The 16,806-nt window shown below is 49.8% G+C and overlaps 1 protein-coding gene and 1 long non-coding RNA gene across 2 annotated transcripts in view; both read left to right on the top strand.

The window, feature by feature from the left end:
* Window positions 1-8,108, top strand: part of IGHMBP2 (immunoglobulin mu DNA binding protein 2) — a gene marked incomplete in the record, with an annotated part of 44,290 nt that extends 36,182 nt beyond the window's left edge. The window contains 3 exon segments of the mRNA XM_027769394.1: window positions 28-569; window positions 4,423-4,595; window positions 5,565-8,108. Coding sequence (XP_027625195.1) covers window positions 28-569; window positions 4,423-4,595; window positions 5,565-5,762 — 913 coding nt within the window.
* Window positions 8,109-8,129: 21 nt separating this feature from the next.
* LOC106734180 (uncharacterized) overlaps window positions 8,130-16,806 on the top strand; it is an 18,589-nt gene continuing 9,912 nt past the window's right edge. Inside the window, exon 1 of the long non-coding RNA XR_001369909.2 lies at window positions 8,130-9,950. This is a non-coding gene — a long non-coding RNA (uncharacterized LOC106734180). The remainder of the gene's footprint in view (window positions 9,951-16,806) is intronic.

The raw sequence follows: 16,806 nt of genomic DNA, 5'->3' as shown, positions 1-16,806 counted from the left end.
AGTGTGGAGGGGGGGAGCAGCGGTCAGACAGGACCGGAAGAAGCCGGCTGGAAAGCCTCTGGGCTCTGAAGCCCTTGCTCAGCCCAGCCTCAATGGAGGAAGCTTGGAGGGGACAGTAAGCAAAGACAGCGAGGGCCTATTCCGGGCCATGATAGCAGAGTTCATGGCCAGTGAGAAGACACAGCTGGAGTTTCCTGCGTCGCTGAATTCCCACGACCGGCTGCGGGTCCACCAGATAGCCGAGGAGCACGGGCTGATGCACAGCAGTGCCGGGGAGGGCAAGAGGAGGCACATCACTGTGAGCAAGAAGCCCCTGCTCACTGAGTCACCCCCAGCAGGGGCTGGCAGCGAAGGCCCTCCTTGCCCAGATGCCCCCAGCCCTGTGCAGACGGGACACCCCTGCAGGGAGCAGTGTGGCCATGATCAGCTGGATCTGAAGGCTCTGCACCTGGAGAGGCTGGAGAGGGAGAAGAGCAGGCGGGAGCAGAAGACCAAGGAGAGCAAGGAGGGGCAGCTAGCCTCCGGGCTGAAGAAGTTTCCAGAAAAGAAAAAGAAAAAAGAAGCAAAGGGTAAGTGGAGAGAATGAGAACACAGGCACGGTGCTCTCTTACCCTTTGGGGAGGCCTATTTGAAACATACCGGTTACCTTCAGAAAGAATTAAGGACTTTCTCCTGGCAGTGCTGCTGCCTCTGTCATTGTGCTCTACCTTTAGTCATGTGACCCTGTCTCCTGGCTCAGTCTCAGCTCTCCCAGAGCAGTGACTGGGCCATGGCCACGGTCTCTTCGTCAAGGCCTCAGGCAGGACTCTGCAGGTAGGGCGCACAAAGTGAAAGGGCCTGTAAGAGTGAGGACAGCTGGTTTCCTGAATTTCTCTGGGGAGCAGAAAGCAACTCAGGCCCTGTGCTGGTGGCAGCCCTGGAAGGCGGTGTCCACATGTAACAGCAGGGCACATGCCAGCTACTGGGAAGCATTCCCGGGCAGAGTGCACAAAACTGCCAAGGCTTCCTGAGCACGAGAACCTCGCACGTGGCCATGCAGAGTCCTAGGGCGGGCCGTGTGGTCCCCTGTTGTGTCCTACATGGTACTGACCGTTGCTGGGGTGCCCATGGCCTGGCCTAGAGCTCAGAGACCTGATCGATCAAAGCCAGTTTTTCTAGAGACTTCAGGGGGAGCTCCTGTTATGATCATTCCCTTAGCAAGGAGTCTGTGATCTCTTATTCATTTAATTCCTGGAGCGTCATTCGTGGTTCTTGAAATGAGCCTTCTAGAGCCTCAGGCTCCTGGTGAATTGATTCAGCAAATCTTTTTTTTTCTAATTTGCCAGGAAGTCAGGTGTGCTTGCTGGGGGTGGAAGGCAGTATTCTCCACCCCCCACTCTCCACAAGGGATGGTCCCATCTCAATTCCTTCTTTTCCAGCTTTTCTTCCTTTTGGGATTCTGGGCATGCATGCACATATGCCTGATATGTTTCTCAGGTCACTGGGTCCAGGACTTGAACTGTACAATTGGCCATGTGGAATCCAGCTGCCTTAACCACCGTGCCATGGGCTGGCCCCATTTAGCAAGTCCTTACTGAGCAGCTATTATGTGCCAGGCTTTGTGTTAGTGAACAAACCAGACACCACCCCTACCCTCTAAGGCTGACATCCTAGTGGAGGAAAAACATCAACTCCTTTTTCTTTAAAAAAAATAATATTGGGGCCAGCAGTTAGTGTAATGCCTGTGTCGCTGGACTCCCACGTAGTTAACCACGGTTCACGTCCTGGACCTGGTGGCTTAAAACCCACGCCGGGCACGTGTGCATGCGTGCCCAAGATCCTGAGAGGAGAATGGAGGAGAAGGGATCGTGGCGTGGCCATCCTCCCTGGGGGGTGATTTCTCGCTTTCTGTCTCTCTGTCTGTCTCTGTCTGTCTGGCGAGCGCACGTGCCCTATAGCAAAAACCTCTCAAAAAAAGAAAAAATAATAATATTAAAAACATTTAAAAAAATTGTTAAAAGGTGCTTAAGTTTGCCAGAGAAAGAGAGAGAGATGGAGTGGGAAAAGCATGCCCAATGGAGCATGGTCATGTCACAATCTCTTCTCTATTTCTCTATTCTGTCGAGATTTTGGGTACACACATGTGCCAGGATGTTTTTCAAACTGAAAAGGCCAGGACCAGCAGATAGCGTGATGGTTACGTTGCTAGACTCCCACATAATCGAATGTAGTTTGAGTCCTGGAGTCGATGGCTTAAAACTCACACTGGGTGCGTGTGAGTGCATGCCCAAGATCCCAAGAGGACCAAGAGGAAACTGGAGGCGAAGGGATTGTGATGTGGTCATCTTCCCTGGGGGGCGATCTCTCACTTTCTGTCTCTGTCTCTCTGGTGAGGGCAAGTGCCCTATAGCAAAAATCTCTCTTTAATAAATATATATATATATTTAAATTTATAAAATGAAACAAACTGACGGGCAGGATTCAAACTGCACAGTTGGCCATGTGGGATCTGGTTCTCTTAAACACTAGGCTGTGGGGCTGGTCCTCAACTTCTTTTTCTTCTTTTTAAAAAATTGCCACAGGGCACATACACTTGTTAGAGAGAGAGCGAGAGAGAGGGAGAGACACCTCCTACCGACCCCCTGCCCCTATCCCCCAGTGGGGTATGGTCACACCACAGTCCTTTTTCTTTCATTCCTCCTTTCCCTCAGAATTTGGACACACATGCCTGGTGTGTTTTTCAAGCTGCTGGGGCTGGGATTTGAACCGCATTTGGTTAAGAATCCATCTCCCAATCTACTACACTTCATTACTGCTTTGTGGGCCAGCTTTCCACTCCTTTTTCAACTGAACGAGGATGATCAGTATCCTGGAGGGAAAGGTGCCAAGCCTTTGTGACAACAGGGCCTGGCCTGCCTTCTGGAAGGAGTGGCTTGTGCTGGCTTTTGCTTTGTGGTCACTCAAGGCCAAAGTGGCCTGGGGAGGTGCTGCTCTGACCTTCAGGGGCCTATTCAGAGTTTTTCAGCCCCGTCTGTGGGCACATCCCCAGAGTTCGCCAGGCTGTGTCAGTCTCCCGGCCTGTAGCTAAGAAGCAGAGGCTGACCCCAGCCCTAGCAGGACCCAGTAAAGGCTGTTCCCACCTGTTGTCTGCCAATACCTTGCCCTTGTGGCAGACGTGGCCACACAGGACCACAGCGGGTCACAAGGTCCCCTAGCTGGAGGCAGGAGCTTTGGGTCCAATGATGCATGACAGACAGGCTGTTGTGTTTTTGAGATGTCCAGCATGCTCTCTACCTGCCCACTTCCCACTGGGACCTGGACATGCTCTGCTTGGTCTGTGTGTCCTGTTCATCTCTAAAGACATTTGTGGAGAGTGGGGTGCCTGTGCTCAGCAGGGCTCCTCCCCGGGGCCTTCTCCAGGTTGCTCGGTACTGCTCGTCAGGATGTGGCAGGGGGCGGTGCTTCTCTCCTTCTGACCCAGGAGGCCACCAGGCTGTCGGTGTGTGTATAAGCACAATAGGCTTGACCTTTGCCCAGCCCTGTGGGCCCATCCCCAGGTACAGATGACCGCAGCAGAAGCGGGCCTGTTTAGAAGATTTGAAACAGCTGCCGTCAACTGAGGCACTTGCAGATGAGTTGCAGCCTTTGGGAGGCCCTGGGCTAACATCTCAGTCTTTTCCACAGTCCCTACCCCAGCGTGCCCATCATGGCAGCGTGCCCATCATGGCAGCGTGCCCATTATAGGAGATGGCATGGGAAACTGGTGTGAAGCGATCCTGCTTACATGGCGTCACCCAGAGCTGCATGGCATCAGCTCTTCCATGTTCTCTGCATCCTTATGTCCGTGGAGATGTGTGTATCTTTGATCTATGATCAGATGGTATAACTTTGTTTCTCTTTTCTACTCATCATGAGCATCTTGCTGTAACTAATTTTCATGCAGCTGGTTGAAAGTGTGAAGGTTCTCTTGATGTTTCATGCTGATGTTTCATGCTGTAGTTCCTCTAACCATTTTCCTGGTGTTGGACTTAGACTTGGACTGGTTTTTCTAGCTAATGTCATAAAGCATATCCTCCTATCTAAATGCCGTTCCTGGGCTGACGAGGCTGGGCTTGCACGGGCACCGTCTATCCACGACCAGCCCTGCTCTCAGGGCCATGGTGACCGTGCCGCACGTGTATCGTGGGACGTTCAGGGTTATTAAGTCAGTGTAGAATGAGGGGCAGCAGAGCGGGAACAGGAGGGGGACTAGCCGCAGCCTGGACGGATGGACACTCGTGCGAAGGAGTGTGTTTGTGCACGCCGCTGGGAAACACAGGCACAGCCGCACAAGGTGGGGCGAACGTGGGCTGCTGCAGTTTTATCGGTCATGCCTGGTGGGAGCATTTGGGTCCGAGGATTTGTTTCTTCCCTGTTTGCCCGAGTGTCACTGCTTCTCCCTAGGACATACGGCCACTGACGCACCCTTGGAGGAGGACTTCGATGCCCTGCTTTCAGCTGCCGTTAAGGCTGACAACACCTGTGGCTTTGCCAAGTGCACGGCCAGCATCGCCACTCTGGGCCAGCTCTGCCAGCTCTGCGGCCGCCGCTACTGCCTCAGCCACCAGCTGCCCGAGGTACAACAGCCTCCCCACTCCTGGGGCCGACGGTGGGGGTCGGGGGTGGGGCTCTGTCTTCATCTTCAGGGGCAGATCCTGGGCAGACACAGTCCGGATGGACAGGTTGGCTCGTGTAAGCTCTAAATGTCTCTGAGAGGGTTGCCTTTATTACTCAGCATTCGTTTGGAACCCCTTGGGCATGAGTAAGGGAAATGGCATGTTTGCTGAGTTCCAACCTCGTTAGTGGGAATTCTGGGCAGGGGGAATTTTTATTTCAGGGCCCTCGAGTTGGTGGGTTCTGATGGTCTGTTTGGCAGAAGAGTGGTGGGAGGTGGGGCCCGCCCTGTTCCCTGAGACCAGCAGCCTGGCATTTCATTCGTGCCTTGAGTGTATGGAGATGAGAACGTGCTTGGCCGCTAGGACACCCTTAGGGAGCTGGGGCCAGAGCAGCCCGTCTGTGACCCGGGGGACTCGGGCCACTGGGGGATCTGGGTCAGAGTCCAGCATATGAACCCTGTGTAAGTGCTCTGAGGAAGGCAAGTCAGGGGCAGTAGTCCGTGGGCTGAGAACTAAGAGGTGGAAGGTGGGGAGCTGGGCATGGAGGGTGGGTGGTCACAGCAAGTGGGCAGGCAGCCCTTCCAGCATGTGTAAGGGTCCCTGGTGCAATGAGGGAACTGGGAGGAGAGGATGGGACATGATGGTGAGGATTGAGGCAGGACCAGGTCTGGCAGGCTTCCTGGAGGAGTCAGACTTTATTCTGATGATGGTGGCAGGGCTGGGATACAGCCTGAAGTGGCTGCAGAGGCTGTGTGGTCAGTTGAGGTGGGTGCTCTGGCCAGGGTTTAGAGTCCCCACCCCTGCCTGGCAGCCTGTGGGGTGAAGAGTTGGCATCGGGGAGGAGGAAGCCCCAAGGATCTCACACGGCGGGTCCTGGTGCCCTTCCCCACACAGCCTGGCACTGACTCTCGTGTCCTCTGTCCTCCCCAGGTCCATGGCTGCGGTGAGAGAGCGCGTGCCCAGGCCCGACAGAGAATCAGCCGGGAAGGGGTTCTCTATGCTGGCAGTGGAACCAAGGACAGGTCCTTGGACCCAGCCAAGAGGGCTCAGCTTCAGAGGAGGCTGGATAAGAAACTGGGTGAGCTCAGCAGCCAGAGGATGAGCAAGAGGAAGGAGAAGGGAACGTGACCGCCGGCGTACTCACAGGGCCCCCAGAGCTGCCCCGGGGGAGCCCAGCGGCTGTGCCAAGCCCAGGTTTCTCTCCACCAGAGATGCGAGGGTTGGAGGGACCTGGGTGGAGCTTGGGCTTCTGGAGCCCAGAGATAGGCTTTTCCTATGAAACCAGGTGGGGGAACCCGCTGGGAGGGCGCTCTGCTGTCCCACGCTTGGGCCTGGTGCAGGGGTGGGCCCAGAGAATGCTGCGCCTTGCTCGCTCCAGCCCAATTGTTTCCAGGCTGTGCCTTCACTCCCAGTCAAAACCCAAAGCCCACTCTGGGATCCTGGGAAAGGCTCTGTTTCCTCGGAGTTGTGCCTGGCCTCGAATTCTGTCGAAGTGACCCCCATCTGGAGCTGGCAGCTCTCATCCGCGGGGAGGAGGGCATTTTGAGAAAACTGGGAAGAGTGTGAACGCGTCTGCAGAGGCGGGTCCAAGAAGTGGGTGTTTCACTCGTGTGATCCTGAGTGGCCGCCGGCCAAGGCCGCTTTCATCTGCTTTTCTGTCCTAGCGTCTGCAGTGACTCTCCCTGGTCCTCATGGGGCGGCAAGCACAGCTCCCAAAGGCTGGGAAGGTCTCCACTTCCTGGTTTACAGCCTGTGCTCACCTTTCTTGGGGGAAGTATCTGGTCCCAGGTGACAGTCACTAATCTGAGCATCGTTGTCACTAAAACTTAGATCTAGAGCCTTCTCTGAGCCTGTCCAGTGTTCTTTGCCAACTCTTTTATTTAAGAAAACCTCAGATGGATATATTTTGGCCTCAGGTTTTTGTTTCAAAGGTATATAAATTATTTAAAAATTAAACAAAAAGGCTTGCACACCGCCCACAGTGTGTTTGCTGTGTGTCTGAAATGGACATTCTTTTTTCTCCTTTGCTCAGTGGGTCCTTCCCTGGTTGAGAACGCAGGATGACTCCAGATATTCAGGACATACAAGTGGCACTGGTGTGCAGACGCTCAGCGTGGTGGGCACGGGTATATGGGGCCTTCTGTGAGGTCCTCATTCTGTCCACAGATGGGAAGGGGAAGGAACATGTTCCTCTTCTCCTTGATTTCCCCGTTAACTAGAACAAAAGTTTCAAGTTGGAAAGTCTAGAATTGCGAAACTTGAGGAGAGCAAGCCCAGGCTTGGTGGAAAGATAGCAGCAAGCCGGACAACAGCAAGCTGGCCCTGGCCAGAGGCGAGATCGCAGCTGGGTTAGGGCGTTTTACCTGTGGAGCTGCCGTTGGAGACGGGCCTTTCTGGCCAGTTGGTGGATCTTCTCACCATCTCCTTCCACCCTCTTCCACTGCATCTTCTCTTTCCATGACACTTAATGACCACATACATGTCCACGGCCCTCAGAATGGAGCCCAGCCTGGCCGACCTGGCATCTCAGGTGTCTGTGATGGTGGCCTCTGTCTTCCTGTGAGCCTCCTCTCTTCTCTGGTCACACCACTGTCCTCCAAGTGTTATTCACTCAGCTCACGTGTTGCCATGCACTCTGGGCCAGGCGAGCACACTGTTGACCACACTGCTTTTGCCGGTGCCAGGCCACCATGGCTCCTCTTCTGCCCCCTTGCGTGGATGCCTTCTTGCTCCCATCAGGTGGCTTTGGGACTGAGTTGCTTGGGAAGGGGAAGAGGCAGGGCCCTTGCTGTGTGGCCACATTCATTCTGCTACATCAGTAAGTGCATAGTGAGTGCCGCCGTGTGCGGAGCGGTGTCAAGAACCCACCTGCAGACGGTTAGCTGCTGTTCTCGTGCCCCATGAGGACCTGTGGCTGGTGGGAAACAGGTACCCAGATGCTTATAAGGGCATGCAGTACCCATCTTGAAGTGTTGCGTGGTTGTCGAGGTGCACGGGGAGCTGCTTTGCCTCCCAGAGATATATGCTTTATCTCCTTGACTTTCTGGTGCATCTCCTGGACACAGAGTCTGTATGTCCTTGGCTGGATCAGAGACTTCACATTTCTAGTCATAGCAAGACCAGGTTCAGAGTTGGGCCAGCATCCAAACAGGCCCATCTGAGTCCTGCCCTGGGGTTGACATACAGATGCTGAAAGAAAGTTCCAGTTCTACTGGAGCTGGCCCAGCAGCTCCTTTCCCCAAAGGAAGCCTTTCTGCAGGAGAGAAGTCCAAAGAGAAAGAGACCCCAAAGTAGGGGTAGAAGAGTGACCTGCTGACAGTGTTTGTGCACCTGGATTCAGCCATTCCTGACCTGCAACCCATCCTTCCCAGTGTCCTGTGCTAGTTCACCTTCCTTTTTAGCTGAAGAAGGTCTGCCTTGGGTTTTTGTTACTTTCTTTCTCTCTTAAAATTTATTCATTCATTTTATTTTAATTTGACCAGAGAAAGAGACACAAAGAGTCTGGCCCAGGACTCAAACCATGGTCAGCCATGTGAGAGTATCCAGCACCTTAAGCACTATGCCATCAGCTGGCCCCAAGGTTTTTGTTACTTTTTACCAAATAATCTTCGCCAACCCAGTTACGACCACATCTGTGTATCTTACTGGGTTTACCCATTCCCAGCTTGGAGGCCGTGCTGAATCTGTCTCTACCCATTAGAGAAAGACCAAGATTGGAGTTTCCATCTGGACCGTCATCCAGGTGCTTTCCCTAGGGGCCATCCCCCCAGGAAGAGTTTGGGGTAAAGAAAGTCAGCCAGCAAAGCTGGGGTGGTGGGAAGCCTCTGGAATCAGAGGGACCTGAGCCAATGCTGGCACCACCACCCACTGCTGACTTCAGCCAGACCATCCCCTCTCTGGGCCTGCCTGCTCCTTCTGTAAAGCATGATGGGACAGTCCCGCCTTGCTGACTGTGCTGAGAAGTCAAGGAAATGAACAGTGTCCGGCACCGTGCCCTGTCAAGGCCTGGGTCTGGCTTCGTGGTCTCCACGGCAGTGCTGGTGGTGTCTGGCTTATGACTGTCATGCCCCACATGTCCTCCACCCCCATCCCATAGAGCATTTTCCCCTTCACTGCTGACCCCACTCAAGCCGCTGGTGATGTATCATTAAAATGTCAGAGTTGAAGGCTGCAACACAGAACGTTTCCATTTCTTATCCCAAAGAGACCTTGTTAGGAAAATGTAGCTCGTTGCTTGAAAAATATCCTACAGTTTAGCCTGGACAGGGTTGCCCCAGAAAGGGAAAAACAGTCTCAAGCCAAACATCTTCCCAGCCAGCAAGTATGATCTCGCTGACAGTGCTCAGCCTGCAGGCTATATAGCCTTTGCAGAAGCTGCGACAGCGGAGGTGACGACTCTGTTCTCAGGGGAACCAGCGCCACTCGGAGAACTTGCTGTATTCTGCCTGTGGTGGGCAGAGCTCCATGGCCAGGGTCCATGTCCAGGTTCACCTCGTGTGTGCTGTGTAGCCTCGTTTCTTATCTAAAATGGGGTAATAGGACCTGTCTCACAGTGGAGGTTAAATGAGTTAAACACATAGGGCCCTTGGACCAGAGCCTGGTGTCCACCAAGCTGGCTGCCATCGTCACGATCTCATCATCTTGCAAAGCTGGAGTGAAGAGGGAATGAGACTGTGAGTGTGGCCCATCATTAATGGCTACACTGTGCTCCAGGCAGAGGGTTCAGTGAGTGACCTTTTGTGCTCCAGGCAGAGGCGAGGGTGCTCAAGGCCCTAGGAGCCAGTCAACTGTCAGCAGAGGTTGCTGTCCCCTAGCCCTGCCCCTCAGCATGGAGGCCTGCCTGCCTTCCAAGCTTCTCAGCTTGCCCCTCCTCCTGCTGGGTGGGTCCAGAAAAAGGATAGAGGCCACCGGGTCCTACTCTGTGTTTACCTTGGTTTGTTTGGAGTTACCCAGAGGGATCTAGCTGGGGTGGCTGATGGGCAACATGCTCCTTGGGGAGGTTTTAGGTCCAAGTTATAAGCTTGGCACTTAAAAGGAATTAAAAGGAACTCTGTGCCAGGAGCATGGCAAAAGCTGCAGCCTTATTTGGTCTGGAAACTGCCTTGCTTGGAGGAAAAGGGAAGTGGGTAAGCAGACCTCTCATGGGGTGGGCAGAGAAAACGGCCAGTTCCTAATTATCCTGGGACGGGTTGTCCAGTGAGTGAATTATTTCGATCTCGTCTCTCTCTCTGCTTTTGGCCGCTTGCCGTTTTCAACAATGAATCTCCCCTTCTCCACTGGAACCACCGCTCAACCGTCTCTCCCGTGCCCTCAACAGTGAGTTATTTTGTTGTGCAGCTTTTTAATGGATACTTACGGTGGAAGTATCATACCATAAAACTCACCTATCGTTGGCGTCCATTCAATGGATTTTAATCCATCAGGAGGACTGCGCAGCCTGTCAGCCCCACCCAGTTCCCTGATGCTGGTTAATCCCGTGCTCACCCTCAGCCCCAGGGGATTACTGATCTGCTTCTGTCCCTACACATTTGTCTTTTTCTGGGAACTTCATATAAATATACAGTATTTTGCATGTGGGTTCTTTTACTTGATGCGATGTTTTTGAGGTGCGCCCATATTGTAGCACGTGTAAGTTTCATTCCTTCTTGTCAGATAGTAGCCTGTTGTATGGATATAACATATTTTGTTCACACACTCGTCCATTGGTAGGTATTGATTGCTTTTCCTTTGTGGCTACTGTGAACTATGGAGAAACTAGGAACATTAATTCACCTTCAAATCTTGTATGTGGGCATATGTTTTCATTTTTCATGGGTAGATTCTTAGCCATGGAATTGCTGGGCCATATGGTAAGTTTAGCTTTTTAACTTTTTTAAATTAGATTTTTTTTTTTTTTTTTTTTTACCATAAGCATGTGCATTAGCTGGAGAGAGAGAGAGGGAAAGTGAGAAATCACCCCCAGGGGGATGGCATGCCATAATCCCTTCTCTTATATCCTCTCAGGATTTTAGGCACACATGCACAGAAAAATCAGTGTGTTCTTTGAGACACCAGTCTGGGACTTGAACTGTGGAGTCAGCCATGTGGGATCCATCACCATGTCACCAGCTAGCTCAGCTTAGGTTTATTTAAAGAATGATTTAATTTTAATTTTATTATTATTTTAAAATTGGACCAGAGAGAGAGGGAGAAAAAGAGAGAAAGCAAGAAAACAAGATGCCAGGTGCGGAACTCAAATCATGGTCAGCCACGTGGGAGTCGAGCACCTTAACCACCATGGCTCCTGCTGGCCTTACATTTATTTTTTAAAAGACGTGGGAGTCGACAGCAGATGGTATAATGGTTACGTTGCTGGGTTCCCATGTAGTCAACTGCGGTTCAAGTCCCAGGCCCAGTGGCTTAAAACTTAAGCTGGACACTTGTGCATGTGTACCCAAGATTATGGTGGAGAAGGGACTGTGATGTGCCATCCCTCCTGGGGGGTGATTTCTTGCTTTCTGTCTCTCTGGTAAGTGCACATGCCCTATAGCAAAAATCTCTCTCTTAAAAAAAAAAAACACAAAAAAACCAAATAAACAAACAAAAAAATGGGACCAGCAGATGGCATAATGGCTATGTTGTTGGACTCCCATGTAGTTGACTGTGGTTTGAGTCCTGGACCTGGTGGCTGAAACTCACGCCGGGCATGTGTGCATGCGTGCCCAGGATTCCAAAAGGAGAATGGAGGAGAAGGGATTGAAGTGTAACCATGCCCTATGGGGGGGTTTTCTCTCTGTCTCTCACTGTCTCTTTCTGGCAAGCACACATGCCCTATAGCAAAAAATCCTCTCCAAAAACAAAACAAAACACAACAAAATAAATAAAAACAAAACAAAAAAAACCCTAAAACTTTTCCAGAGCAGTTGTACCATGTTATAATCCTACCAGCTATGTATGAAGGTTCTAATTTCTCTACATTCTTACCAACATTTGGTCTTGTTTGTCATTATTTTATCCAGTCTAGTAGTATATTATGGGATCTCAGTTTTGATTTTTTTTAATTTAACATTTATTTATTTATTTTAATTTGACCAGATAGGAACAGAGTGAGAAAGAGAAAGAGAGAGAGAGAGAGAGAGAGAGAGAGAGAGAGAGAGAAAGAAAGAAAGAAAGCCAGCCAGCCACCAAGTCTGGAACTTGAACAATGGTCAGCCATGTGGGAATCTAGTGCCTTCACCACCACGCCATCTGCAGCCTTTGGATAGAAGTCTTTTTAGCAGCTGTATGATGTACAAATATTATCTCCAGTCTTTGGCTCTGTTTTCATTTTTTTCCAACTTTTGTTTTTTTAATTGTCGGAGGGTGTGTGTGCTTGATAGAGAGAGAGAGCAAGAAAGAGAGAAGACCCCCCCCATAGGGCATGGTCACTCTGCAATCCTCTTTCCTCCATTTCTCCATCTCCGGGATTTGGGGCATGTGCACACACATACCTGGTATGTTTTTCAAGCCTCTGGGGCCAAGATTGGAACTGGGGTTGATCATGTGAGACCTAGCTCCATGTGTATAGCGCTTAACCCCTGCACCATTGGGTCAGCCCTGTTTTCATTTTCTTAATGTTATCTTTGAAAATCCAAAAGGGTTTTTTTTTTTAAGAATTATTTAATTTTACTCATCATCATCATTATTTTTTCCTAATTTGACCACAGAGCAAAATAGAGAGAAAGAAAGGGAAAACAGGAAAGCAAGCTGCCAAGTCCAGGACTTGAACAGTGGTCAGCCATGTGGGAGTCCAGTGCCTTAACCACTATACTACCTGCTGGCCTCTGCAAAAGCTTTTAATTTTAACAAACTCCAGTTTATCAGGGTTTTTTTTTTTTCTTTTTTCTTTTATGGCTGTGTTTATGGTGTTGTATCTAAGATCTCTACTTGACTTAAGACTACAAAGATTTTGGGACCAGCAGATGGCATAATGGTTATGTCGCCAGACTCTCAGGTAGTTGACTGCAGTTTGAATTCCAGACACGGTGGCTTAAAAATCATGCCAGGTGCATGTACACATGTGCCCAAAATCCCAAGAGGAGAAGAGATTGTGAAAGGATTGTGGTGTGGCCATCCCTCCCCACAGGGAGTGATTTCTTGCTTTCTGTCTCTCTGGTGAGTGCATGCACTCTATAACAAAAATCTCTCTAAAAAACAAACAAAACAAAAAAACAAAAACTACCAAGATTTTACCTGTGTCTTCTTTTAAATTTTACCCATGTTTTCTTTTGTAAGTTTAGCCCTTATAATCCATATAATTATATATAATCCTCATAATCCATTTTGAGGTTTTTTTTTATGGTATGAGGTAAGAGTCTTAAGTTCTTTTTCCTTTCTTTTTCATATTTTTGCGTGTAGCGATCTATTTGTCCTAGCACCACTTGTTGAAAACATTGTCCCTTTCTCATTGACTTGTCCTGGCACCTTGTTAAATATTTGAGCATAAATGTAGGGGTTTGGCTTTGGAGTCTCAGTTCTAGTGCACTGATCTGTGCGTCCTTGTGCTAATACCACAGGTTCCAGCCAGGGCAGTCTCTTGTGCAGAAAGCGCAGAGTGAGGCTGCTGAGCAAGGTGACTTTGCAAGTTTATGCTTAAAGACAGGTTCCTACCCATCTCTTACCAAGCTCTCTGCAATCATGTGAAAAAGGGTTTTAAAAACATGTAGCTACACTCAAAATAAGTAAATAAATGCACACACACACACACACACACACACACACACACACACACACACACCCTGCATTCTAGAACACAGAAATAGGGCAACCTGAGCTGTGGATACTGTGGATCTGCTAGGATCTGGGTCTGGTCAGGAGAAGGGAGGCTCAGAGCCTTTCTCCTGTGGGCAACCGGGATGGAGGGGCCAATTCTGAGGTGGGATCCGAGCCGGGTTCACACCAAGAGACTCGCTTCTGGGGTAGAGCTTTCTGATTCGTCAGTGGGGAGAAGGCTGCTTCAGTTACCATGGCTGCATAACATGTTTCCCCAAAACACCATGGTACAGAGCAGACGTCAGTCATGCTCGTGGCCTCTGTGGCTCAGGAATTTGGACAGAGAACAGTGAGATGGAGATTGAGAAGGCTGCCGCTAGCCTCAAAGTGGGACCGACCTTGGCGAAGTGTGTTCCACCATGCTGCCTATGAACTCAGGCCGGCTCTGGTCTCCAGCTGCAACCACATCTTTTCTGGGCTTTCCCTGGTGCCATCCTGAGAGTCGTCTCCTGCTTCTGGTCTCCAGACCTGAACCTCAGTCCCCAGCCTCCTGGCGTCAGGTGCCAATCATACGCTGATGACTCATGAATGATTACCTTCAGCTTTGACTTCTTCCTACTCCGATTGCCTGCTCCCTTTCCCACTGGGGTGTTTAACAGGCATCAAACTCAATGTGCATAGCTGAGCATCTGCATCGCCCCTCGGCAGTGGGCTGAATGGTGTCCGCCCCAAAGATCTGTCTACATCCTAGTTCCCAGAACCCGTGAATGAGACCTTTTTTGTAATTAAGATGTAATTAAGTAAAGGCTCTTGAGATGGAGTCATGATGCATTACCTGGATGGGCCCTAAACCCAAAGGCATGACCTTTAAGAGACACACAGAGAAAAGACACCCTAGGAGGAGGCACCTGAGGACAGAGGAAGAGATTGGGGTGTTGGACATGCATCAAGGAATGCAGAGCCCCCAGAAGCTGGAAGGATTGAGGAAGGATCCTTCTTAGAGACTTTAGCTTCATTTCTCCCCAGAACTGTGAGAGTCAGCTGCTGTTTATTCCTCTTTTCCCCCCATGTTTTTTAGAGCTTTTTTTTTTTTTTTTTTTTGCCAGGGAGAGAGAGACAGAGACAGTGAGAGGGAAAGTGAGAAATCATCCTCTAGGGGGATGGCCACACCACAACCACTTCCCTTCCATTCTCCTCCTGGGATCTTGGGCATGCACGCACACATGCCCAATATGATTTCAAGCCACCGGATCCGGGACTCGAACTGTGGTTAGCCATGTGGGAGTCCAGTGACGTAACCACTTCACCACCTACCTGCTGGTGCCTGTTCATGTCTTCATTGTCCTCTCAGGATGGGCTTTCCACCCTGCCATGGCTGGGCCCTCCTAGAGCAAATTGACTCCAATTCACTTACTGCATAACCTAGACCTGTATTTGGTCTCTGAGGAAGCTTCATGGAATAGCAGGTGGGGTTTGAAGGTCTGATTGCTCTTTTTTTTTTTTTTAAAAAGAGATTTTTGCTATAGAGTGAATGTCCTTGCCTGAGAGACATGGAAAGTGAGAAATTATCCCCAGGGGAGATGGCCATGCCACAATCTCTTCTCCAATCGTCTCTTGGGATCTTGTGCACTTATGCACAGGTGGCCTGGAGTGAGTTTCAAGTGGTTGGGTTCAGGACTCCAACCACAGTTGACCATATGGGAGTCCAGTGCTCTACTCACTACGCCACCTGCTGCCCCAGCATTTCCCCTTTTTATAAAAATGTGGTAAAATTGGGCCAGGAGGTGACATGGTGTTAAGGCACTGGATCCTATGTGGCCAACTCTGGTGCCAGTCCCAGGCCCAGTGGCTAGAGAAAAACACCAGCACTTATGTGTGTGTGCCCCAAATCCCAAGAGGAGCATGGAGACGAAGGGATTTGGTCATGGCCATCCCTCCTGGAGAGGAAGGCTTCTAACATTCCTTGTCTGTCTCTCGCAGGTGAGTTCATATTCCTGATAGCAAAAAAAAAAAAAAAAAGTAAAATACACATAGCAAAATTTAAGATGTTAACCATTTTTGTTAGTTTTATTTGTTTCACTTTGTTTTTGCTAGAGGGTGCAAGTGCTTGTCAGAAAGAGAGAGGGAGAGGACAAAGCATCCCCCATGGGAAATGGTCACGCTGCAATCCCCTCTCCTCCATCTCTCCTTGGGATTTTGGGCACACACACACATGTGCCTGGCATGTTTCTCAAGCCCTCAGTCCCAGGACTTGAACTGTGTAATTGCCCATGTGGTATCCAGCTGCCTTAGCTACTAAGCCACACAACCGCACCATGTAACCATTTTTAAGTGTGTGACTCAGCGCCATTACACACACTTCCTATATTGTGCAACCATCGCCACCCCTTTCCAGAACTCTTTCATCTTCCCGAATGGAAACTCTCCTTGTCAAATGCTATCTCCTCACTCTCTCCCAAGTCCCTGGCAACTGATATCCTGTCTCTGTGACTGTTTGCTTCTTTAAATGACTTATACCTGTTCTTTTAACACTCCCTTACCAGATGCTTGAGCACCCAGGGTCCCCAGTTCCTGAGCCTTTTGGTGGCTCTGTGCATAATTCCATTTAGTGAGCTTATGTAAGTGTGTGTGCTAAACTGCCATCTTTACAAAGGAGTTTCTCCATAATTTTTTTTTTTGAGGGAGATTTTTGCTATAGGATGTATGCGCTCACTGGAGAGAGAGAGAGAGAGACAAACAGAGAGAAAGCGAGAAATCACCTCACCAGGGGAGGTGGCATGCTGCAATCCTTTCTCCCCCAGTCTTCTCTCAGGATCTTGGACATGCACGCACATGTGCCTGGAGTGATTTTCAAGCCACTGGGTCTAGGTATTGAACTGCAGTCAACTGAGTCCAGTGACATAACTGCTACACCATCTGCTGGCCCCTCTCCATCATAATTAAGAGGTCTTTTTGGGGGGCCAGCAAGTGGTGTGGTGGTTAAGATACTGGACTCCCACGTGGCTAAACATGGTTCAAATCCTAGACCTGGTAGCAGGCTTTCTCCCTTTCCCTTTCTCTCTTTCTTTCTCTCTGGCCAAATTAAAAGATAACAACAACACATGGAAATAAATAAATAATTCTTAAAAAAAAAAAAAAAAGATCTTTTTTGTAGATACTTTGTAAACCTCAACCAGTTAGAATCATTTTATAATCACATATTACTTAATGATTTAATGGTAATATTTAATAATGAAAATAGAACACGGAACTATATTTAATATGCTCTAACTCATGTAAAACACACATATGTGCATGGAAAAGATGAAGAGACATAAGGTCAGTTGTAAACACCTCTGATTTTCGGGATTTGGTGTGACTCTTGTTACTTCTTTCTTCCTTTTGCATTGCTCCTGTTTTCTGCAGTGGGGAGTGGGGTTCTGAAATCAGAGCAGAACCATTC

Source organism: Tupaia chinensis, unplaced genomic scaffold (genome assembly GCF_000334495.1).
Source record: "Tupaia chinensis unplaced genomic scaffold, TupChi_1.0 Scaffold149501_1, whole genome shotgun sequence".
NCBI lineage: Eukaryota > Metazoa > Chordata > Mammalia > Scandentia > Tupaiidae > Tupaia > Tupaia belangeri.
The sequence above is the reverse complement of the archived record's forward strand: the minus strand, read 5'-3'. Positions and strand labels throughout refer to the sequence as shown.